Below are 27,157 nucleotides of genomic sequence, written 5' to 3'. Positions count from 1 at the left end.
TGGTATACTGGCAGTTTTGACAATACTTTTTTCTTAGTTTACGTCTGAAATATTGCGATATTGGCAAGTGACATTGTTACCTATATAAGCAAAAATTTATGGTTGATATCTAATGATAGCTAATTAGCTTAAAATTCGTATTCATGGTGCCACTTTATTAAACACCATCTATCAGCCAATCCATCTATCAGCCAATAATCTGAGGAGACAGCTTAAGCTCGAGAAAAGCATTTCCGTTTCTATAGCTATCATTTTGCAAAACAATTTAAATGGAAATAGGCAAAAATTTGCTCGAATGAGGCTTTTGCAAATTGCAGATTCATTTCCTAGCTCGATACAAAAACGACTAAAAAATACACCAGTTATCATTTCTCGGCGAAATAAGTTAAATTATTTGAAACCATCTGATTTCTTGCCTAATAATTTGTTTGTGAATGAATATTATTAAAAAAAAATCTGTATCGATAATCTGCAGTGTATTAGTCTCACACATTAGAATAACATCGTAATAATACGTCAGTAAAGCAAAACCCGTATCACTTGATTGTTAATTTTTTACATTACGTTGAGTGTACCATATTGTACCATTGAAATAATCCTATAACTACCTACATCGATAAAACGACAGTAATTAATTATGTAATAAGTAAGAATTTATTACATTTTTTTGATAAATACTTTTAAAGATGGGTTTACTTTTCCAGCGAAAATAGTTCACTTATTTCCTCAATAGACGGTAGCACTGGTTGGCTCTTGTGAGCTTTAATGGGGTATGTAGCAACCACATCGCTAAGCTACAACAGCGCTACCACGTACAAGACAGTGGATGCTCAGACTTCGAACCGAATGGACCTCCTTCTTTACTTCTCCTTTTCTTAATTAATTAAACTTGTGTTTCTTTCTCCGTGTGCTATATGTATATTAATAAAATATTTGGCACTAAGCTTTTCCTCATTTTAAACTCCTCGAGATCTAGCTAGGGCCACTGGTATAACATGGTTTGCCTCCAGGTGGCACCACTATTATAAGTTGTAAATGGAATCACAATAGTGATATTTATCGTAAATTTTAATCGTCTTTTTAAATGAAACTTTTAGTTGAATCAAGTGTATTTGAGTTTATTTATATTTAAGTAGTATTGTTTTATCACTTTTATAAAGTATTATTTAATTTGTGACTATTTTTAACGTTGGGCTATTTTTTTGTGACGTTCGCTGGTGTTGCTCGTGCTACTGCCCGTGGGACGAAAACGGGTCAGTCCAAGATTCATTCGCTTTGCTGACTCGAGGATAAAGGGTGGTGGAGAATGGCAGAGGAGGAGATGAGCTAAGGCCTGGGCCGCTTAGCGGATGAATGGAAGTGGAGAGCTAAGTTAGGCCGGAGCCGCTAAGTCCGAATCTCTTTGAGACCCATCTCGGCTTCCCATTGCTGAGAGTCTGCTGTTCCACCTGTGCTAACAGCCATATTAGAAGGAAGCCTGAATGGAATCCATCAGAAACTGAATTATTGACTTGTTCCACGAGATTTGGTTGCAATACCGGTGGGCATTCAAGGGATTTGGACCATAATTTGGATGGAAGTAAAAAAACTCTAAATTCGATTTTAGTATAGTTTTAAAAGAATAATTTACCTTGACTCCTAATTGCTTCTACTAGATTTTAAGATAAATGTGATTTTTACGTTTAAACAGGAGATAGAGAGTACTGTGATTTTTATTTACAATTGCTTTTTAGTAGATTTTAAGATAAGTGTGCCTATTATTTTTAACAGTTTTTACAGGATTTGGAATATTAGAATATTGATCCTTACATTTTTAATTGCATTTCATTGAAAATATAATTTCGTATTGCCAAATTTTAAACCTGAAGTAACTAAGTGTACATATGTGATATCTATGTAATAGCATTTGGAAATGATTTTAGTTTGGCGTTTTGTTTGGTATATTTAGTATCCATAAAATTCTTTGTAAATGTTTAATGTTGCAAATAATTCTTTGATTGACTTTTTTTTGAGCCTGGATAACACTGTTACCAAAGTTACTATATTGATCACTGGGAAGCTTAAACCTAAATTTTAGAGGTAACAGTACAATTATTTCCGTATTTTGACTATAAGTGGAATGCCTCAGAATTTAACATACCAAATATATATATATATATATATATATATAGATAGATAGATAGTATAATATATATATATATATATATATATATATATATATATATATATATATATATATATATATATATATATATATATATATATATATATATATATAGATAGATAGATAGATAGATAGTTAGATATAGATATAGATAGATATGAAAAATTATATTTTTTAATATTTGTTTTTACTTCTTAAATTATAGAAATGCACGTTTTGCATTTACATGTTGCATGTATCTTGACTTTAAACTTCTGAGATGCCTTACGGTAAAAAGGAAAATAAAAAAGTTTTTTCTTCAGCAACAAATTGCAAGAATGAATGCTCAATTAAATAAATAAATGTCAGAACTTTATCAAGATCATTTTATTTATGCATTTTTATATAGTTTCATTAGGTAAATAAATAAATGATATAATGAATACAGATATCAAGCTTCCCAGAAATTGATTTTTTTCTTGCCGCGTAATTTCCCTTCAATAAAGTGCAAAAATATTTTTTTTAAAAATATGGATAATTACTTATATATTGAAATTTGTGTTTTCTGTTTACCTTGCATAGTGTTGAATTGGGGTATATCAATGAGTGATTTCTTTAATAGCATAAATTTTAGCTGTAGGGAAACATATTATTATTGGCATTATGGTAATAATTTTTAAAAAAAATTATTAAATTTGTGTTTTGATATGAGAACAACATATCTAATAAAATATGCTTTAAATGATAAATTTAATTTTTTGCCCTATTTTCTAGGTATTATTTCTGTTTTATAATGCAATGCCAAAACTTCGAATCCTTTAGTTAGAAAGACAACAAAGCTGGAATGGATTGCGCTTTTAGCCTATGTAGATTTTTTAATTAATTTATTTATAGAAGTGTTAATTAGCGCACATCTTACAGAAAAACTAAATCTCTAAACATTTATATTTTTGTATCGTGAATACTAATATCCACATTTCAAAAATAAAATATCCACATTTCAATGAATAATGGCATCAATTTTGGTATCTAGTTTGGAAGAATAAAAGAAATTTTTTTTATTAATATTATTATTAATATGAAATAAGCAATAGTCTTTTATTATTCAATTATGTAAATCATGCTTTTAATTTTGGTTATATTATAAAAATTAACTCCCAAAAAATGTATATATTGCAATTAATGTCAATATCCTTACACGTGTTTAATTTATATTAAATGTTCTCGATTTTATATCCCTAGCGAAGTTACCACCTTTATCTAATGTCTTATTTTGATTAATATTACAATAAGCAAATTTTTTTATTCCAAAAATGTGTATATCATGCTTTTAATTTAATTTATTTCATAAATATTAACCAAAATAAATAAACTTATTACATATAATTTAAATATTCTTACACTTGTTTGATTTATATGAAATATTTTTGATTTTATATCCCAAGTGAAGTTACCATTTTTATCTTACGTCAATATGACTTGTTGAAACTCGGTTATTCGATGAGGATAACCAGATGGCCCTAATAGTCCCAAAAGTCATTAATTTATTTTTATGACTGAGGATGACGCGTTGAGAGTCACTTTTCTACTCATTTCCGAATTTTATGACTGCTGGGAAACGAAAGTAGCCACGAAGAGCCGAGTGAAATCTGTCCAAATTTATCCACTTGGCAAAGGATTTTATCGTGAATTTAATCTCACTGAGACTCTCCAGTTTATGTTTCTGAAGGGAATTATAGGGAAAAATGATGAAATATAATGAATTTGGCAAGTTTCTGTTTTCCCTATAAATGATGTACTGTGAATTAACGAAAGTGGATGCGCCTATTGCCCAAACATAGCATTATTTGTCGCAAACAGTTTAACATTTACGTGTAACGCTAACGTTAAATAATTGTTCACGGTTTGAATATTCGGTTAATTGAGATTGTTTTTAACAACGTTTTATGATGCAATTTTTTCTTAAATATTTTATTTCAGCTGGTTGCGTTTGGATTTCATTTTATAAAATGATAAAATAATTCAGCTGACAAACTAGCTACGAAATAATCCACATGGCCGAGTTTTCTTCCGTGATTTAGAGCTAAAAGTACTCAATGGTGCAATATACATTGGCTTGACTTTTACACAGAACACGAACGAACGCCTCATTTGCCAAACTTTAATTCAAAAATAAAAATTAGTAAAATGTTGCGTACCTTAATCCACCACACATTGCAACTTGGAACATTGGGAGGAACTCAAATTACTCCATAGAAAGCATTTTTTTTTATAATATAAAATTTTGATATTTTGATAAGGCACTTGAAACTTATGTTTCGTGTTGACTGTATGAGCTAAGTCGTAACGTAATTTTTAAGATTTTTTATTGGAATACTCTAAACATTTATAATTTTACTGAAACTGTATTTTTACCTGCATTTAGTGTCATAGTCCACAAAGAATTGTAATTGTGCAAACTGAACATTTTGCTCATTCTTTGGACAAGTCTAAAGTAAAAATTGCCAACAGTTTTTGTCGATTTTGTTAAGCCTAACGGAAATAAGTATTAAAAAATGGTGTGCCGTCTTAAAGAGAATAACAATTCGATATTTATGTTTTCTAATGTTATATTTATAAGGATATATTTTCAGATAATACTGATTAAAATACTACTAAGCATTCGAAAAATAAAAAAATCTCTCGACACACACAATACAGCCGACAGTACTTTTCGTTTGAAGCATAAGCAACGTAAGCTAACTGAAAAAACAAAATTTATGTGCTGAGAGTGAAAGTTTTTACTTTGGTCCAAGGTGCAGCATTCTGTCATATTAATTTCAAGTAATTAAATTTGCAAAAAAAAAAAAGTAAGATAGCATCTGCCTTAGTATGAAATTTCACATTTTTCAAAATATTATATGCTCTAAATCTTTAGTACTAAAAAAATAGTCTTTAAATACATGTAACAAATTAAAAAGAATACGCTCGCACAAGAAAAGCAGCACCAGTGCTGTGGGATATATTAAATCGTTACTCCTTTTTTAATCATTTCCGGTAACATAAAATAATAAAACCACAAACCAAAGACGGCGTACTAAGCTCTTGCTTTCAACTATTTTCTTAGGTCAAGAGAAAACAAATAAATCACATTTTGTCTTTCTTGAAGCTCATTTTGTGTTATTTTAACAGAAGTTAATACTCTTTTAGAAAATAATAGCTTTATCTCTTACCCATCACTTTCTTCCTTAAAAAATTTATTCTGTTTATTACCTGTAAACTACAATTTATGTTGAAAATTGAGTTTCATAAAATTTGAGAAAAACTATATATCTAGATTTGTCATTTTTTTTGTGGATGTTTTTTTTTTTGAATTGTGAACAGTCAATTGTAACTAATGTTGAAAAGAAAACAATGCTTGATTTAAAGTGAGTTGATTTTTTATAAGAATATGTCACTAACCAAGCATAAAAATAAGCAATTGAATTTAAACCGATTTGTTCATATGTAAAATGACACAAATACTGTATCCTGTACGTACTTGGCGTATGTAGTTTAACTGATCACAATGAAAATAAGACGTGTAAGAGTGTTTGTGTGTAATTTTTATGAGCAGAAAAAATATTTTGCGAGTTACAAAACGAAATACACTGAAAAGTAGGAATTTCCAAAATAGACAAGGTGATCTATATAAAACTGTAAATTTGAGTCTTATAAGTTAGAAATTATTATCTTAACTACTAATGATATTTTTCGAATTAAGGGTGTTCATAGCTTGTAGTAATTAATAAAAGAAGATTTAATTGAGCAATAAACTTTATTAGAAGTAAGTAAAGTGTCTTAAAAGAACTTTTACTTCCAAGAGTTAATGTCCTTACATAATGTAATTATTAAAAAATTGATTTTATTCCGTTTTTTTAATAAAATAGGAATTTGCCAAACGTTTATTTGTGACTTATATAGAAATCATATAACATATAGAAAATAAACTAAAAGTCAGACACATAGTCATATCACTCAGATAAAGAAAATTATGCCTATAAAACAATCCTTATCTTTCATATATAAATAAAAGGAAAATCTTACATAGCATCATATTTCACACGCATAGAAAATGTCATTGAAAAGATCCTTATCATTCAGATTTAAAATAAAATGTTAATCAAACATAATGTTATATTTTACTCAAATAAAAATTGTGTGCCATTCAAACAATCCTGATCACTTAGAATAAAAAATTAATGCTAATCGTACATAATGCAATCTCTCACTCAGATTGAATATGTGTGCCATTTAAGCAATCTTAATCACTGAAATAGTAAATAAAATGCGCATAATTTCATATTTCACTTAATTTAAAAATTATCTGTCACTTAGACATTTATTTGCTACTCAGATTGAAAATAAATTATTTATCAGACAATCGTTTGTCAACGTCAGCTGTGCTTTAAGGAATCGGTTCTGATAATAAATACAAGTTTCAAGATGAATAACCTATATTTTATATAAAAATATTACGATTATCGCTAAATTTGAATATTTCATCATAAACATACTTAATTGGGTTTTACTAAATCGATAATATAATTAATTTAACCACCTTATCTTGTATACAATTAAGCATTAACAAATAAATTAAATAATGATTGTAATAATCCAAAAAAAAATAATTACTCGAGTTTACAAAAGGAGTTATCAGGAGAAGAATATGAAGAATACTGATGTACTGGTGAAGACCGCTCCGCATAGTTTACAAAACTGCACGAGTCTTCACTTGCCTTTCTGGACAATCATGGAAAATACATCTGGAAGAAAATAAAATATTGTACATTTGTTTAACTATTTCAAACAAAAAGATTTTTTTTTTACAAAATAACAAAATTATAGTGAATTGATTTCGAAATTTGTGATTCAGAAAAGATGAAGGTATTATTAACACCTATTATTTTTTGCAACTTATTTAGAGTTTATTGTTTTGTGAAAGCACTATCTTTTTATTTTGTCGAAACACTAAGCTTGATTGCATAGTTATTTCACCAAAGAGAAAGTTCAATTCGAACATAAATAACTGGCACAAGCCATAGTACAAACAAAATTAAACAATCAAAAAGTAGCAAAATGGAAAAAATAGTTTAATTATTGAAGATTCATTAATTGGTTTTTGAGTTCAATTATTTAGAGGAAACTCAAGTTCTGATTATTACTTTAGGAATGTAAGATTTTAAAACTTTTTGCTTTATGAAGGAAATAATTTAAAATCAATTTATTTTTAAAAGTACTATATTAGTTTTTATAATTTCTTAAAATACTAATTTAAGAGTTTGTTTGACTGAAAGTACTAATTTTAAATTTAAATTGTTTGGTATCGTGCTAATTGTTTCTTATTTATTTGTTACAAAGTACTAATTTATAAAAATTCTAAATAATAGGTAACGGTTTAAAACCTCTTTTGTATGGTGTTTAAATATAGGTGACTATTGGAGCACTGAGTAATGAAGATTCAAAACTTACTCACTCTGAAATGAATCATAATACATTTTTTTCAAATGAATCTTCTATGTAACTGGAGGAATTGTAATTCACAGCACAATCTTTTTAAGAGCATAACAAGGGAATAAGAATTGATTTGTTTAATATAAAAAAAAAAGAAGTTGGACAATGGAAATATTTTTTTATCCGATGTTTCAATTCAGTAGAAAGATCATGAAAACTTAAATGTTTCAAAAAGCAGATTATAAGTGCGCTAATTTATAAGTTCAGACCATTTTAAAAATTAAATCAAGTATAAAAACACACTTTCTCTGCATGAACATACTTTTTTATCAATGAATTCAGATTTTTGCACTTCAAAATGCCAAAATATCTTACCATCAAAATACCAAAATATTTTGCAATATTTTCTACATTTCAACATTCCCCAAACGTTTTTGTAGTCAAAAATCTAACTTCGTTGGAAATTATATACTTTTTCAGAAAATTTGCATGTTTGTGTCTGATACTGTAAGTCAATTAATAGACATTTAATATTTAGTTAATTTGAATAAAACTACTGAAATATTAAAGTTGACCCTTAAGAGCTGAAATTGCGATCGTTGTAAGCATTAAAGATAACACTTTTTTTAAAATAAATAAATTATTATTGATTGATTTCACATTCATCTGTTTGACTTCATCTATTTTACAAACATAAATATATATTACTGAGCATAACAGTTTCAAACTCAAATAAAATGAATGCATTAAACAAAAATTTAAATATGTCCATGTTTCAATATACTGTATAAGATACAATTTTAATTGGTTCAAATATTTTGCGTTTTTGAGGAAAAATAAATTCGCTATTAAAATGAGCAATCATGAATTTATTTTTTTAAAATAAAAGTAAGATCACTTTGCCTGCAAAGTCTTCTCGCTTAATAAATTATTCTAGACGCCACGTTCAAATATTTGATACATTTCTAATTCGTAATTGCAAATGGATAAAACGATCTCTTAACGGATTAATTAAATATACTACTCTTCTGAATGCAGAAGGAAAACATTTAAAAGAAGACTTGGTAGTTTATAATTCAAAATATTTTCGCTGTTTAAACTCTAATGAAATAGTTTATCTTTTTAGTACAAATTATTGATATTATTCAGTGTCACTAAACTTAGTTACTTTATGGCTTATATTATACATTTATTATAACAATATCACGGGTTAAATAATTAACATTTGAACACAATATTGCTGAAAAGATAAAGTTACACAGACTAACTTAAAAGTCAAATTTTTACATGTTTTCATTTAGTGCATATGTTCAATAATGTAATTAAGAAATGTCATTGGGTTTTATATTTATATATAACATAAAGACAAAAAGGATAAAGGAAAAGAATGATTAAAGAAGAAAATTAAGAAAAGTACATAATAGAACTCCTAAAATAAGTCAAAAATATAAGTAAATCAAGGGGAAAAGTTATAATGATTTTTTAAAGAAGAAAAAATTATTAAAAAATATTTTTAAAAATTATTCACAAATTTAAGAACTTTTAAACTAAGAAAAAATATATTGGAAAAAAACATGAAATAAAGAAAACGTATGATCTCGTCCTCAGCTCTCACGTCTATATCCGAAAAAATAGTACTTTCTAGTATTGCATTAATATAGCTGAAGTAAAGCATGTCAATACAATAGTGTCAGAAGCACCAAAAAATTGACATGAAAATAGAACTCATTAAGAAAAAAATTTATACGAAAAATGAAAAACTGCAACATGAAACAATCAAGCAAAAATAGAAAATAAAAAGTCAAGAAAATTCAGAATAAAACTCAAAATGTAATACATATAGTGAGTAGCGAATTCAAAAGTACTTTACTTACAGACATTTTTCAAAAATGATTTTAAATGTTTTCGTGACAAGTTTGTCAGATTACAAAATATGAAAATAGAAACTTAAATACCGAATGAAGGAAATCAACTAACGTCGCGTTCTTACTGAAGTACACAAGCGCTTTTGATTTGTTAGTTACCTTGTATTGGCAAGAATCTGGATGTGCGAGAGGTAATAATTAGTTTATAATTAATAACGTTGTCGCCATGTGACGCAAAGTTAGTTCCACCAAAGTTTAGTTCCACGAGGGTTTGTTTAATCAAAAGTCCTCCATGAAGGCAAATTTCTCCCAATACTTGATCCGGGAGTTTCCTTGTCTTCTAGATAGGGTTCAAAATTACAGGGCTACTGAGTTGAACATTAGTAGTCGAACATAAGTAGTCGAGTTGATCATTATTAATCGAACATAAGTAGTCGAGTTGATCATTAGTAGTCATGAACCCATGAAATGGATCGGTTGTTCAATGATGGCTATGAAATAAAATAAAATTAACAAGGTGGAATTTCATTGATAAAATTTTAATATTTATAAGGTTGAATTTAGAGAAATTATTAACATTTATTTTTAAAAAAAATATTTAAAAATATTATTTGAAAAAAAATATTTAAAAATATTATTTGAAAAAAAATATTTAAAATATGATTTAAAAAAATTCGATATTAATATTAGAAGATTTTCTGCCCCGGATTTTTCCGCATTGGATTTGCACATGGTAGGAATATAAATTTAGTTAACAAGGAAAATTTTTACTATATAATTAACTCAACGATTTCATACAGAATATAATTACACTAGTTGAATAGCCATTGTTTTCTATTGCATTTTGGAAGCGTTCGTCTATTTGTTTCTTCTATAAATAAACATTACCACAAATTCTGTTCATTACATTCATTTGATTAAAAATGGTATTTAAATAAATGATTTTAGAACTATTAGAATTCTATGTAATTAGTTTATTTATATTAAATTTAAAATCATTTCTTTATCGTATAAATTAACAACGCAGATATTTCTTTCTTTCTTAATATTTAAATCCAAAAAAATTTATTTAATATTATCGCCATGATTATGAAGCAAGATTAATTCGTCGGGGGAAATAATATTAAGCAAAATTGTTAATTTTATAGATTGAAGATATTTAAATCCTCAATAAATCTGAAAACATATTAAAAATTTAAAGTGTAATTTTTTTTCATAATAGTGTAAAAATAATGAGTATGAATAATTAGATCCTTGTGGTATTCCATCAATTTGAACAAAAATATTTTTTCCGTTGTAAATATATTTATTAAAAAGAGAAAAATTGATTAGAATTTCTGAATAATCAAAATCACAATAAAGAATATTCTCATAATTATAGTAATAACTCAAAAGAACATCTTTTAGCTTAGAAAGGAGAATGCTATTAAAAATGTCTAGGAAATCAAAAGTAAAACTTATTTTGTTTAATGAATTGTACTATTGGTTATTATTTGTGATAATCAAAGAAAACCCTTATTTAATAATATTGTTAATAATTTTATTTAAGTAGGGAAAATGGTACCAGGTTCAGTTAGGCAAGAATTAGACCCACAAATGATTGATCTAAATTTAATTGGAATTTTATGACATTTTTGAACTGATTATTAGGTACGGAAGCTGTATTATTAAAGTGTATTTTTAAATTGTATTATTTATAGTATTATAATCATTAGCTTTATTTTTTTACCTCTTATGGAAAGCTAAAATTTTTTGAAAGATGTTATCATTATTTGAATTACAAAGCCTAAAACTTTTACTATTATTTAACTAATTATTTAAAAATTTAAATTGGAATAATTTTTTTTTTTTTGCAAAATATTGCATAGTTATTGTTCGCTTTATTTATTCGCTTTATATATTATTATTACAAAATATCTTTGTAGTTGCTTAATTGATTGATCAATTTTAAAAAAAAGAGATGTTGAATCGTTATCGTTTTTTAAATTTTCCTCATCATTAGAAATAAAGTTTTTAAAGCAAAAATAAACAGCCCATTTCCATTCTGTTAACGTACCTAAAGGTAAATAGAGTTTATTTTATATTTTTAAACAAAAACTATTGAGATTATTAAGATAGTATTTTAGAATTTTATTAATTGATATATGGTAAAGGCTCGAAATTTTTTTTAACATTAACTTCTTTTTAGCTCTAAGTTTTCTATAATATTTAAATTACTGGTAAAATTACCTGAAACCTTATTATAATCTGTCTTAATTTTATTTTGTTATTATATATATATATATATATATATATATATATATATATATATATATATATATATATATATATATATGTTGTTCGCTACCACTCACCAGCCTCGATGATTGCTTCGCAATCATTGTCTTTTCTTGGCAGAAGACAGTTTTTCTACGAAATTTAAAATTATTCACTTAACATATTTATACTAAAGGAAATTACGTTTGCTGACGCTTGTGCCCCTACTTCCCACGTCCAAGTATTTTAATCTATTAGTATTATAAACAATGATATTTCTTGGTAAATTCTACGCTATCGATTTACAGGTTTACAGGGAACTTCTTTCTTTGGATTTCAAGACTTTGAGTTATAACGATTGTTTTTCAGAATTATGTATCTTGCTATGAATAGAACATTTAATGAACCAAATGATTGAGAAAGATTTGTGGCTCAATTAAAAAGTTCGTAAGGATTTGTAGGTTTGGTTTCATATACATTCATCTATATAATTCATGTGGCGTCAAAGTTTAAATCATGCATCACAAACACCATCTCCACTCAATTTTTGCAAAATTTAAAAATCAATCAAATTACACAATAAATAGGCTAACATCCATCAGTTGTATCTGGCAAACTTAGGCATCGGAATACATTTAATGATATATGTGATATTAATTCTAAATTTCTCGATACAACTAAACAGTATTGTGTATCGAATCACAATTGGTTGGTTATTTGCCATTGCTTTTTGAAAAAAAAAATTTCAAAAACATTTTTTTTGAAATATTTTTTATATTTTTTTATCACGTGCATTGTACCTTATTAATAATTTTAATATGTAAATATCTTAATCTCCATTTACTGATACATATTCATACATGACTATCAAAATGTTCTTTCTTAATGTACTTTCATATGCGAATATCAAATCACACTTTTTTAATTTACTTTCATGTGTACAAATCAACACTTTTTTAATTTACTTTCATGTGTACAAATCAACACTTTTTTAATTTACTTTCATGTGTACAAATCAACACTTTATACTTTATATGTTCTCTTTGCTTTCTGTTTTGCTCATTGCTTTCTGTTTTCATCATACACTTTTATATGGTGCAATCAAATTGTTGTTTGATAATAAACCATTTTTATTTGTATATAATATCGTATTTTGATAGTCAACATCGATATGTGAATGTCAACATTCTTATTTTCTCGATACACTTTCACATTAGGAATCAAAACATTTGTCAAAAATCCTTAATATGCATGAAGGTGCATTTCAAGAACCGAAATAATTAAAATTTCTTTATAGAAAAAAATATATATGCATCAAGTATAAGTAATCATACAAATTCAAGAAATAAATACTAAATTAAGCTTTCATTTAAAAAATTTATTAAATCAATGAAATTTCCATAGTAAAATATGTTGAAGAAATTTCTCATAAAAAGTAAAAAAGGGGGCATTGAAATAGTTTTTTTAAAAAATTCTCTCTCTCTTAAATGTATGACAAAATGCAAGTTGCAAAATAGTTTAAATAATTTTATTTTTCAAGAGATTTATTCAAAATATCTCTTTTCGTAAAAAAAAAGCTTTATTGCTATTAACATTTTCAAAATGCTTTGTTTGAAATTGTATGCTTCCTTTTCGTTCGACCTGTCAAGAGAATGCATAAATAATGAATAGATTTCATTGTTGTTGCCAGTTCATGGAAATCGAATATCAATACACAATCGGTCAGTTCTGACATCTTTGTGGGACTCTAAGAAAAATAATGTTCAAAAAATCCAAACTTGATATCAAAGATGATATATTTTCTCCCTAAATGTCAATAATTTAGAAAAACCAATTTTTAACACGAGTTTAGAAGTTTTAAAAGTATGATCATTTCTCAAGTTCTCTTAATTTGATATAGTTGTTAAGAATTCCAAGCTATTCTTTTGAATTATTGATTACTAAAGGTTGGGATATTATGTAGAATGTTACAAATTTAAAATATTATCTCATTAATTAATTAAAATTATTTAAATTTAAATTTTAACAAATTAAATTTTTTTATTTAAAAAAAACGTTATTCAATTGCACATACTGAATTTCTGACCGAAGAAAATAATGAAAGCTATGTATCAAAATAAAACAACGTAAAAAAAGATTTTGAACCATAAATAGAATCATTCAATTTAATAAATAAATAAACATAGTATACTTTTATTAAAATACTGTCACTTTGAAACGACACTGAGAAAAACAGTAAGGTCAAAACTACCAGTAAATGGTAAAATTTACCATATTTCTGGCACTATTGGAACACTAAAATCTTGGTAATTTTACCAAAGCACTTTGGTAATTTATGTTTATAAAATTAATATTAAAATATGGTTGCATAATATGTGATAAAATATGACAAATGTAATAAAATTTGGTAATTTTATGATGGTAACCTAGGGTTATTCGGGTTTTTTCAGTTTTGTTCTGTGCTTACAATTTACTTTTCAATTTTGCAAAATGTCCGGTATAATTTTGAAAAAAGAAGTCTAGGTAAACCATTTCCATATAAACTGAAAAATTACCAAATTTGAATGTTTAATTACTATATATATTGGTTTTTTATAAAAAAATGTTTTTTATACACCAGAAATGTTATTTGCCATATCACACGGTAATTTTACCAGAATTGCTTTCTTTGATTAAAGGCGGGGGGTTATGACCTGTAGTTAATTTTAAAATTAATAGTTTACTTTATGACTTATAAAATGCAATAATACTAAATTTTCAAAGTATATAGGGTACAAAAAGGTCCTGCATAAATATATCCAATAAAATTATTTTATAATTAAATGCATTTAAGAGGATTAAATTCTGTAATCCTGCATTTAAGTCTATTTGTTCGATTATATCAATATTATTTGCTGCGTATTTAATTATTCTCAGAGAACATGGAAACTGAAAGAAACAAATATTAACAGAAAATACGAAAATTATTTACTGAACAGAAAACTAGAAAAAAATATGCATTCAATTTCCAAAACGCAAAGTGCAGGTAAATATTGGTAAGGAATTGATTGTATTAATTATTTTCAAGCATTTCCTATTTAAACTATATGCATAATAAATCAATTTCATGAAAATTTTACAGGATTTTATGATTTAATTTGAAGTGACGTTTTGCACTTGCAGTTGAAAAAAATAATTCAATGTGAATAATACTAAATTGCATTTAAAACAAGCGTATGTCTTTTGAGTGTTACGAGGCAATTTACACGACTTCATTAGAGTCTTGCAATTGTTTTATGCATTATTGTAATACTGATCAACTGAGCTCACAAGTTCACTCATTCAATCATGAGGCAGCGCGACTTCTGTTGCTCCATATATTACGACTCCGTATTCTGTTGCTCCGTATATTGCGCGACTTCTGTTGCTACTTTTGCCAAAAGTAACTCTATATTTTAGAACAATTATTGTAAAAGGTTTATTGACTGTTGTCCCCCCATAAAGTTACCATAAGATTATATTGTTGAAATTTAATCTTTATGTGTCTTAATAAATGTAATATGAGGTCGTGAAAGGCAAAATATATCACTTTTTACAACTTAATGTGTTGACATCTGTTTTATATTTTTCTATGTTGGTGTTTTTTGTTAAAACGCTACATATCTTACCTGCTATAATAAATTACTGTAAGTCTAGCGATATATCTTAAACAATTTATAAAAATTACCTTTTTTTTGTAAAATGTAATCGTCGGCAGAAGTTCGCTCTATTATGAAGTTTGAATTCTTATATGTTACTGCATTTCAAAATTGGTTACTTAGCAATCATGGTTAATTAACAATCATGGCTAATTAACAGTTTATTACTTGTTATTTTGCCATATTCAAACAAAACTGTCTTATAATCATAAATAGGATGGTATTCAAACAGTTAACTGAAACTCACTTAATTTGGGTGAACAACCAAAATTTTATCGCACCCACTAAGCCCACCAAATCAAGCCATTTAGTTACTTCCAATTGTGCACATATTATAGGCGAGAAGGGAGGGGTTCAAGTCTCAGCGTTGATACCACAATATTTTCTCCTTTCTCTTCGACGCTCTGAACTTATCGATTTTTGTTCTGCACTCTCCAATGCACATTACCTAACGAAAAGCCCAGTTCCAATGACCACATAAATTCTTTTTTACGGTTTTGAAACCGGGGTAGTGGCAAATGACCAAAACCGTATAGTATTCATGGTTTCAAAACCATACTGGTTGTAAATGGTTTCCAAACCATAAAGGTAAAAAGTGTTCTTTACCACAAAATTTACGCTAAATTGGATGGACAGATTGATGCTGATTATTTTACATAATATTTTATATGAAAATTCTCACAGTGGGTGGCAACTCAGTTGCGCAAAACATAAGAACGTCATTTGTTTCTAATGTTGGTTGGAAAAGATTAGATCACCAAAACATTCCCAAATATAATTTATCAGACGACGCTGATTTTAGGGACTAGTGTAGGGATGATTCATGATAATTTAATGTAATCAAAATCATCAATCACGTCAGAAGTAAATTAATCAAAAAGATATTGAAAATCAGCCAGAATTGACATAAAAGATTGCCTTATATCTTATTGCATGAAAAGGCTAGACTGCACACTGCTCTGTGCAATCTGTGGCGGAACTACAGAAATCAGACTTGGATCTTCTACATTCTCCAAACTCTCCAGACTAGGACTGGGCTATAAATCGATGTATCGAGACATATCGATTTAACACATATATCGGCAAGACGATACAGCGACTTTCATTCAAGGCGATGCATCAGAAATCTTATTTAAGCCGTCGAGTAAAGACAACGAGCGCAAAACGATATAGCGATATAAGACACGCAAGGATATAAGATAACGATATAGCGATATAAGAGTCTTATCTTGCGTTCCGATGTCGACTCGCGCTGTGGAAGACGATGTTCGTTTCGTTATGTTGAAATGGCCTAGATTGGTGAGCTGAAGAATCAGAGTTTTGAGAACACATATCGTTATATCGCATGTTCCTTGTCACACCTCTTAGCTTTTTTTTTGCTTTGTCGCGACTTTTCTTGTAGATTATTTTCAGTGGGACTAACTTCATGATCGCCGATGTTACCTTGTTCTGAAGGCAATCTATTATTGAACAGACTATATGAAGAAGAGTTTCTTCATTAATTAGATAAGTTTTTTTTTAAAAAAAACTTCTTTTTATTTTTAAATGTGAAAATTATCAGCAATCTAATTTAGGCTCCCATAAAGAATTGAATTTGTTAGGTTATTTTTTTACTTTCTATTAATTTATTAAAAACTTTTTGGATGAAACTTCTAATAATTTAATGAGTTTTTATTACTGATTTTAAATTTATAAATCTTGTTCTTTTTATTTTTAGAAATAAAGTTAAAACAAAATTTATTTTTGTCATTTGGATTTGGACATAAGTCAATCAACTTTGTTTATACAAAAAAATTTGAAAGCTTTGCGTATTTTATTCATTTTTTTAAATCATTTAGCACTTCCTTTTATTAGAGAGTATAATAATTTTTTAAAAAAAATATTCTTTTCATATTATTTTCTAATTAGCTAAATATATTATCGAATATCATAATTTTTTATTTTTAAGAAATTAAATCTTACTTTGTTTTTCGTTCATAATTCAGTCATTATTTAATTTAATTTAATTATTTATCAGAAATGATAAGGTCCCGCAATGGACTGATCGTTAAGACACGGTTCCCTGCAGATCACCGATGTCAAGCATCACTGGCTGCGGGCAGCGTGCAGGTGAGTGACCACTTGGATCAGTCTGCGTAGGGAACGAGCGTGAGCGGTATTGGTCCTCGTTAAACTGTTCTACCGTAAAGTGCTCGACTTCACGTGCAGATCGTCGATTGACACACTTAGTCTAGAGCACATTGTGCAGCTCTAGTGTGACGTAAATGAACTCTAATAACTGAAATGATAATAATAAAAAATAGTGTTTTAAAAGCGTTTTTTTTTTTTCCTAAAATTTATTTAGCACTTTGTTTTAAACATGCAAATAATTTTTAACGTTTCATTTAGAAATTGAACATTACGATCGAACTTAATAGTTATGCAATTATTTATGCATAATAGTACAAGAAAATATTAATTTGTAAGAAACGCTTTAAAAAAAGTTTTTAACACTTTGTTTTACGCGTATTATGAATTTATAAACAAACATTTCAATAAATATTTTAAGTAAGATTTGTACATTGTAGTCAATTTATTTAATATCTTTCTTAAGCAACACATATATATCTTCAAATTTATAAATTGATTTAAATCAATCTGAGTATGAAGTTTTGATAGAAATCTGACTTTCTGTGCCTTACAAGTAAATGAAATTCAAAAATACTATATCGCGATACATCGCTATATCGCGATGCAAAACTGACGATGCATCACGATATATAATTTCTAATATCGCCCAGTCCTACTCCAGACCTATCCCCTCTGACTACCATTTTGTTCTCAATTTAGAGTTCTTTTAAATGATATATTTTTTCTGACTGTGTTGTAAAATTGTTGTTCATGGAATTCGTTGACTAATGGCTGATTGTTTTTAACAGACTGATTTTGAAAAGGCAAAAGTATGGAAACAATATGGAAGCATACTTTGATGAAATTAGTAGTTCCCCACATTTGTTAGTTTTTGAACAAACTTAGTTAACGAATTCCACAGCTGATGATCTATTAATATTACTATGATCTATTAATAAATTTTTAAAACTTAAAAATTGAGGTTTTTAATATTTAAAGATTTTTCAGATCCTATCCTGACTTTGGGCGGGATCGGAAGTCTTACTGAGGGATGTGGGATTTTAATTGGTTCATTTGATTTTCCGTTCGTTTTTTTTTTTCAAGATTCAGAGAATCTTCCCTTGGAAAGGGTTTCTAATCATTTTCTTTGCCCAGAGGATTTTACAACGATAGGGAATGTCACTCTCTCTCTTTTATTACTTTTGATTTGGGAAATATTTTTTCTAATTGTTGATTAAATTTCGAATTTTTGGAATCGGCATTTGTTAGTCGTAATCTTAAGGGTGTAGGAAGGGAAATAGGAAGAAAGATGCAATGTATTTGCTGATGTAAAAAAAGAAAGAAAATTGTGAAAGGAAGTAATCATGTAGTGAGATAGAATAAAGTTCAGAATCAACAAAATAAACTATTTCCACTTCTGTTTTCTTTGTTTCTTATAAGGTTTATATATATGATGAGTTACAAGATTTAGGTTATTTAAATCATTCCGTAAGTTTTACAATTTTTCATTATTTAATAAATATATTGTGTATTCCAATTTTTTATTCCAAGTTGTACGCAATATTTTTGCATTAATTTGAATTTTCATAGCTATTATGAAATAATATTCACTGACATATATTAGCGGGTTTGGGAAGAAAACGATTCATGGTTTTTAATGCGAAATAAGAATCAGTTTTATTCAACACAAAAAAATGAACTCTAATCATTCAAATACCTTCTTTTTTCTAATTTAGCGTGTTGTCATTTACGTAGTTGAAATGTTTGTGTTTATTAGTTTAATAAAAATCAAATTTACTCAGTTATTAAGATAAACAAAAGTATGCTGGCATTCCATATAATGAGGTATATCCGTATAAAGCTTAGTGGTGTTCAAAATGATGAAGTATATCTGTATAATACTTATCTAATTACAAAATAATTTTTCAATAAATCCAATTTAATAATATATCTTTAATTTCAATAATAATCGAACAATAACTGGCTCAAAAGCTTAAGATTTTTTTTTCAGATGCAGGAAACTGAAGTCTGTAGCTTAATAGCGATTGTTGGTGGAAGCATTTGGGGACTTTGTTTTCACTTATATTTGAAATGTTTATGTTTGAACTTCGCAAAAAAACATTTTAAATCCACACGGCATTTGTGATAAGGAAAACAACGGAGTTCCTGAGAAAATCCGACCAAGTATTCTTTTTATTGATCTTTGTCAGTCCTCAATCCATTGTTGCTTGTTTGCCCACCAAAAGAAAATAATCGGTCTTAAGTCTTCAATCAGTTGAACAAATTGTTCCTTAAAAGTAATTTTTTTCCTCTTTTAATGGAAAAGTAAAGTTAAAGTATTTTACAGCGCAGAATAAACTTTGTTGATACAATTTAAAAACAATACCAACATTATGAACTGCTACGGATATTGTTGTTTTATTTTAAGGATTCGAACTTTCGTACTTGTCGTGTTATATTTAATTCATTATGCTGATCTCATCTTCTAAAATATACTTCTAAACTATAGCATCTATTATATTGCTATTTTAGCAGAGTTTTTTTAAGCATTGTAGGATAGTTGTAATTAATAACTAAAAGAGAAATTACTATTTTTATATCAAGTGTGCTATCATTATATTTTCATTATTTACCGCTTTTCAATTTCTAATGCATCTTACTTACATCAACATTTTCTTTCCGGCATTTTATCAAATAAATCATCATTTTGCTCTACCACTATTGATTTTCATTACTTTGTGCAACTCACTTGTATCATCTTAAAAATTGTATTTTTTTTATTAATTAAATTGTAACTGATATTTTTGTGTGATGCCAGGACCATCATTTATTAGGAAATTAGGATGTAGACATTTTTGCTTACATATACAGTAACATCTCACATATGTACAACCCTTTTCATGTGCCTTTTTAATTTATTCAACGATTTTTACAGATACCTGCTCATTATATTGGAAAATAATGACAATTACCTTTCGTTTGTGCGTCGTTCTGAAAATAAATACTTCATTTATGTGCTATAATGTTCAATATAATAGCATTTTTTTAACAATTAACAATTACAATTTAACAATTTAACAATTAAAAATTTAAAAATTTAAAAATTTAAAAATTAACAATTTAACAATTAACAATTTAACAATTAACAATTTAACAATTAACAATTTAACAATTAACAATTTAACAATTTAACAATTAACAATTTAACAATTAACAATTTAACAATTAACAATTTAACAATTAACAATTAACAATTAACAATTAACAATTTAACAATTTAACAATTTAACAATTTAACAATTTAACAATTAACAATTTAACAATTAACAATTTAACAATTACAATTTTACAATTTAACCATTTTTACAGATATCTGCTCATTATATTGGAAAATAATGACAATTACCTTTCGTTTGTGCGTCGTTCTGAAAATAAATACTTCATTTATGTGCTATAATGTTCAATATAATAGCATTTTTTTCTTCAAATAGAAAAGAGAATCATTTTATTTAAAAAAAAAATTTGGATTAAAAACTGAGGCAAGTAAACAATTTTTGTTACAGATAAAAAGAAAAATGTTGCTGAAACCTCTCATGTTTGTTTCTCTAATATTTTCTGAACGATGAAAAGAAATATTTCATTTATCTTCCTTTAGCAACCTTTTCATTTCTTGTTTTTTCCAGAAAGAGATTTTTTCTTTTGCTATTTTGAATATTGTGTCTCATCTAATACTCCACAAATATTGTCAAGTTAAAAATCCCAAGCTGTTCGAAAAACCAACCCACTTACGAGATCTGACAAATTTTGTTTTTATAAAAGTATTCCTTCTATACTTTGCACTAGAAAACTATAGCTTTTGAATTTATGTATAATCCGTTGCTTACAAGCGGAATACAGGAAAACTTTGATTCGTCCATATCTTGCCAAGCTAGAAACATGCCAATCAACTGCAGCCGATGTAAAATTAAAATTTCAACAATTACAGTTGGGAGATACCTTCATAAAGAGAACATTCACGGCCTTCCTTCAAAAAGGAGATTCCTTCGAAATTTAGGGTGTTTCCATTATTTTGATAACCACCTATATATATGTTAAAACAGCTTCAGACCTTTCTCACTGACTAGTGTTACGGTAAAGAATATGGAAAAAATTGTTTCCAAGAGACTTAATTACCACCTGGAATCAAATGGTCTTTTAGCCGAGGAACAAGCAGGGTTTAGGACCTCTAGATCCACTAACCAACATGTTGCTCTCCTGGAACAGAATATTAAGAATGCCTTGGACAATAGGAAAATTTTGAGGGCTTTATTTATCGATCTAAAATCAGTCTACGATAACGTATGGAGAGAAACACTGCTGCTTAAATTATCCAGACTGGGCGTCAGAGCAAAAATATATAAATGGTTCGAGAATTTTTTCTGCCAACGATCTTGTAGAGCCAGATATGGGAATGTAATCTCAGGTCATAAAATCCTTAAAACAGAACTATCTCAGGGTGCTGTTACCAGTTGCACCTTATTTAATATTTACATCAGTGACTTGATTTCTATCTTAAGATCTATCCCTGATGTGAGATGTCTTTTGTATGCCGACGACCTAGTCATCTGGACTGTCTCCACGAAAAATCAGGCTAGGCAGCCTGTTGAATCCAAGCTTATTACTGCTTTGAGCACACTGGAAAATTGGTGCGATACAAATAATATGGAAGTCACTCTAAATAAAACATTTTATCACACTTTCTCGCTTACGCACCAGTCTTTAAGCCCACAACTCTTTCACAAAGGGATATTAATCTCCGAATGTGATAAATCCACGTACTTGGGGCTAAGCTTTGATCATAAGCTTACGTGGAAACACCAAGTTTAAGCCATTAATAGCCGTGTCTCGAAAAGACTTAATCTCCTTAAACGCCTTGCTGGAGAAAGGTGGGGTTGCTCCAGACAAACTTACCATACCTTATATGTCCACTAATAACCTATTGCTGTGAACCACTCATTTCAACTGGGGAAAAAGTAATTAACTCCCTAGAAATAATCCAAAACCAGGCCTTCCGTATAATCACCGGAGCTGTCAAGCCTATCCAAATTGACGCTATGTTGTTGCTAGCAGGGTGCCAGCCTTTAAGGTCTATAATCCAGGAGAAGGCAATTCTCTTATGGGAGAAGATCATTAGAGTGCCTGGGTATCTTTCACTCTGGAACGAAGTCAACTTTGATTTAACGCGAAATTTAAAGACCCAGTAAGGGTTTCTACAAGGGGTTCTCGAGCTGAAGAATTCCCTTAACTTGAACCACGCACCAGAATTTATTATATCACCGCAGAACGAAGCTAAAATGAGGCTCTTTAAGGTTAATCTTGACTTGTGTAAAAAGGTGTGAAAAAAGAATACTGATACCACCATCTTGAGATCCCTGGGTTATGAAGCAATAAGCAATTACTATATCTAAGATCTCTGGCTTCATATATTTACAGACAGATCTCTACTCTCCAACTGTAATAATGCAGGGGCAGGAATTTCCTCGAAATTATTTTCATTTTACACTTCTGCGGGACAAGGAACTGCATTTGATGGTGAAATAATCGCTATTCGAGCTGCTCTGTCTCAAATTCACTGTCACCTTGACCATTTTACTAAAGTAGTTATTTTTTGGGATTCTGCGGCCGCACTTCAAGCCATCATTTCCTCTAACGATCCCAAAACCCTTGAAGTCATGGACTGCCGATGACTCCTTCGAAGCCTTGAGTCACACAGGAAAAACATTGTCCTTAAGTGGATACTCTCCCACTGCGGAGTTGTGGGAAACGAGTGCAAATCTTCTGGCCAAGAAGGGCGCCTCAATTATTGAAATTCCTTCCCGCTCAATACCGTTTTGTTCCATCATGAAAATAGTGACAAATTGCATAAAAGACCATTCCCTCATGGACCTGTCCAAAAGAGTGTCCGATAAACCTTGGAGGGATTTAGTCCCAAAATCCTATATTGGGCAAAGGCGTAGAGCTGTGGCAGAATTCCGCCTGGCCACTGGGCACGACTGCCTTCTTAAATACCTCAGCAGAATTAACATTGGTCCTTCTCCCATATGCACACTTTGTAACCTTGGGGAGGAAATGGATGCCGCCCATATTATGCACTGTACTGCTTTGCGCAAGTCTTCTCTAGCCGAGCGATATTGGGAAGCCCGAGGTCTTTTGAATTAATGGACTCAAGTTTCTGCATTACGTTTACCCTCTTTTATTGTATTTTTCACTTTTCTTATTGTGCTGTAACTACTGTCCAATAAATTTGCCATTGGAAATAAATATATATATATATATATATATATATATATATATATATATATATATATATATATATATATATATATATATATATATATATATATATATATATATATATATATATATATATATATATATATATATATATATATATATATATATATATATATATATATATATATATATATATATATATCATGTGTATTTTCCAATTAATAAGCATAATGTTATATGGTATAATACTATTATAAGTAGCTAGTGGGCTCTGTCCCCTGTTCGTTAACGCTTCCTAACCTTCGAAGAATTCTATGCTAGATTATATGGTCTTCTTGCCAAATCATGCTCGTTTTGCTCGCTCGCTACTAAATTAAACCCGTTTGAAATGTTTTCGAGTGCAAAAATCTTAAAAATTTAAATCAAATATTAATTTCTGTAAAACTAATTCAGCTTTAGAAATTAAAATTTTTCAAAAGAAATAATGAACGTTAAATTGCAAGCGAATCAGTCTCTCTTCTAGAAAAAGGAGGATAAACTGTTGCATCAGTGCAATGATTCATAGGAGAAATGTTTTTCAAACATCACCTACAGGGTAGACGCACAAATCTTGATGAGATGGAGATTCTAAAGTTCCCTTACAATTATTGCTTCTACCTCTGTTTCTGAAGTTGGAGCAGTGTATCACCTTAATCAGAATCGGGATCTTGCATAAAATCAACTTAACATATACTGCAGGAATCTATTAAATTCATTTATGCATTTGATGATATAATGTCAAAATATGATTGATTGTCTTTTTGAGTTATCCAATTGCTCCATCACAGAGCGTAAACATCCACTGTTGTTATTCATGCGTCTATCAGTAGATTCACTGGAATCGAAAACATACCAAAGAAATACCGTGTGACGAATCTGACCATGAATGCAAAAACAATAGGGTTTGTTTCCAGGAGGTGGCGGTATCTGTGCCCCAAATGGGACAAAAACAAGTTCAGCGTTACATTTAAGGATATGATCCCAATCGTTTCTTGCCTCAATTGAATTCTCACATAGTAAATTTCTTAGCTACTTGCAAACCTGAACATCCCAACAAGGAAGCATTAATTATACTTCATGGAAGAATTTATTATCTTTTGCTCAGAAGTAAACAGCATAAAAACTACAGATTTCGGTCATGAACCTATGTCATGATTTTCACTTCAACAGTAAAATCGCGTATGATGAAGCGTCTTCTTCGCATTCTTTTAGAGTTATGTCTTTCATAACTGTCATCTTCTCTCCAACACGCTTCTTTCATATTCTTAAGAAGTGAAAAAGCATAGAACGAATAAAATTATTATTATTGTATCTGCTTAAGTATGATTAACACGTAATACGAAACACCATGTTTGTTAATTTAAACTATTCACATTTAACTCTTTAAATCCTTCCCAACTTATTGCTCATTTTATTTCAACTACTCGCTGTCCACGTGAGGAAAGTATTGTTATTTAGAAGTCTTATAAACACGTATGTTTATACTTTGATATTTATGACAGCTTACGGGCTTGATGTTTATATTCTTCGTTGTTATCGCGAGAAAGAGAACTTTCTTTATCACCACACCGGGTAAAAATAATATAAAATATCAATTAAAATTTTTTCACATGATCAATAGCCCCTTTGGGAAAGTGCTCTGTTAGAAATGCTGAAACAAATTGAGAATATTTGTTAATTAAACGAAATATATTTTCTGCACGCAAGATAAAATATTTAATATATAATGTTAATAAAACTTTCTAATAGAATTTAAAACGATTCTACCAATAATTAAAAGTTTCGTTATAACAATAAGTACAGTTAAAAGTTTGTGCGACTGTTACTAAGCATTCTAAATTTATTACATAGAGTTACATAACTTTTACACTAATGGGCAGATTATATGTCGAGAAATTAACCACGAAAGAGTAATTTATTACCCGACACCAAAGTTCATGACTTAAATAGATTTTTCACATACTTTAATGTTTGCAATGGCATGGGGCATTTAGTAGAGCAAAACAAACACTCTAATTAGTTTTCTGTCATTAAAATTTACAAATTACTTCAAACTGACAATTTACCTCATAATGGTTACTATAAAATTCATTTCCGAAAATATTTGAGCAAATAATTATAAAAATTAATTAAACATATCTTAGAGCTTTCTATAATGTTGTAACGCATTAATTTAGCTTATAAACTAGCAAACAGATAAAAACTATTTTATTGTTGTATTTTTATTAAGCTGACTCTACTTTGAAAAACCAAGTTTAATCTCTTTTAATTTTACGCAATTATTATTCAAAATCATTAAAATATTTAGGAAATAAAAACAAATGACTTATAATATTTTCTAACAAATAATAAACATTTATTTGCCTTATTTTAAAAGTAACTATAGTTTTGCATAGAATGCCTTATCTCTTTTCGTATTTTATTCCTTGGTTATGGCTGGTTACTTAATAGCTTTTTAAGTTGTATTTTGTAGTATTTCCTGTGTTATATTTTCTTATTTTTATATTTTCTTATTTTTATATTTATCTTATTTTTATATTTTCTTATTTTCTTATTATTATTTTAATGTTTTTAATGTTTTATTTTTAATGTTATTTTACAGTGCACGGTTTAACATTTACATTAAAAATAACATTTACAGAAATAGAAAGCTGTGCTTTAAAATATTCGTCGCTTTTATTATTGCTTATTAAAATATATTTTTTTAAATATCTCCTCTCTTCTTAATTATAATTCATTTAAGCTAAAATCCTTGTCTTTTGTTCTTCAATCTTGAATTGTACATTGCAAGTTTCATTGATGACACGCCACATGAAGATTGACCATCTAGCTTTAGAAAGGGTAGAAGCTGTAAATAATGTGTACGAAACACATTCATATAATAAGAGCTCATTTGATCGCATTTTGTACGACTGGCCTGAATAAGGAGAACATAAACTTCCTCCCATTTATAGAGACCCGTTTCTGATTGTTCGCCCGGTCTGGGGCCGTATGCTACAGGATCAAGTACATCGATCTCGGAAATAAATTTTTGAATGTTATTTATGTACATCTTCGTTCACTCTTATACATATATATATATATATATATATATATATATATATATATATATATATATATATATATATATATATATATATATATATATATATATATATATATATATATATATATATATATATATATATATATATATATATATATATATATATATATATATATATATATATATATATATATATATATATATATATATATATATATATTTGTAGTTTCAGGAAACCTTTACAAAAGCGAATAATATTAAAAACAAATAATTTTAC

At 28.2% G+C, this 27,157-nt stretch overlaps 1 protein-coding gene across 2 annotated transcripts in view; it reads right to left on the bottom strand.

Moving 5' to 3' along the window:
* LOC107454880 (neural cell adhesion molecule 2) overlaps window positions 1-27,157 on the bottom strand; it is a 90,585-nt gene that overhangs the window by 41,443 nt on the left and 21,985 nt on the right. For both annotated transcript variants that reach the window (XM_016072219.3, XM_016072218.3), the window contains exon 2: window positions 6,797-6,927. In XM_016072219.3, the coding sequence (XP_015927705.1) occupies window positions 6,797-6,869 (73 nt within the window). In that variant the 5' untranslated portion in view covers window positions 6,870-6,927. The remainder of the gene's footprint in view (window positions 1-6,796; window positions 6,928-27,157) is intronic.

Source organism: Parasteatoda tepidariorum, chromosome 3 (assembly GCF_982258835.1).
Source record: "Parasteatoda tepidariorum strain Cologne lab strain chromosome 3, Ptep-v5.0, whole genome shotgun sequence".
Lineage (NCBI taxonomy): Eukaryota > Metazoa > Arthropoda > Arachnida > Araneae > Theridiidae > Parasteatoda > Parasteatoda tepidariorum.
This window is presented reverse-complemented; position numbering and strand designations above follow the sequence as displayed.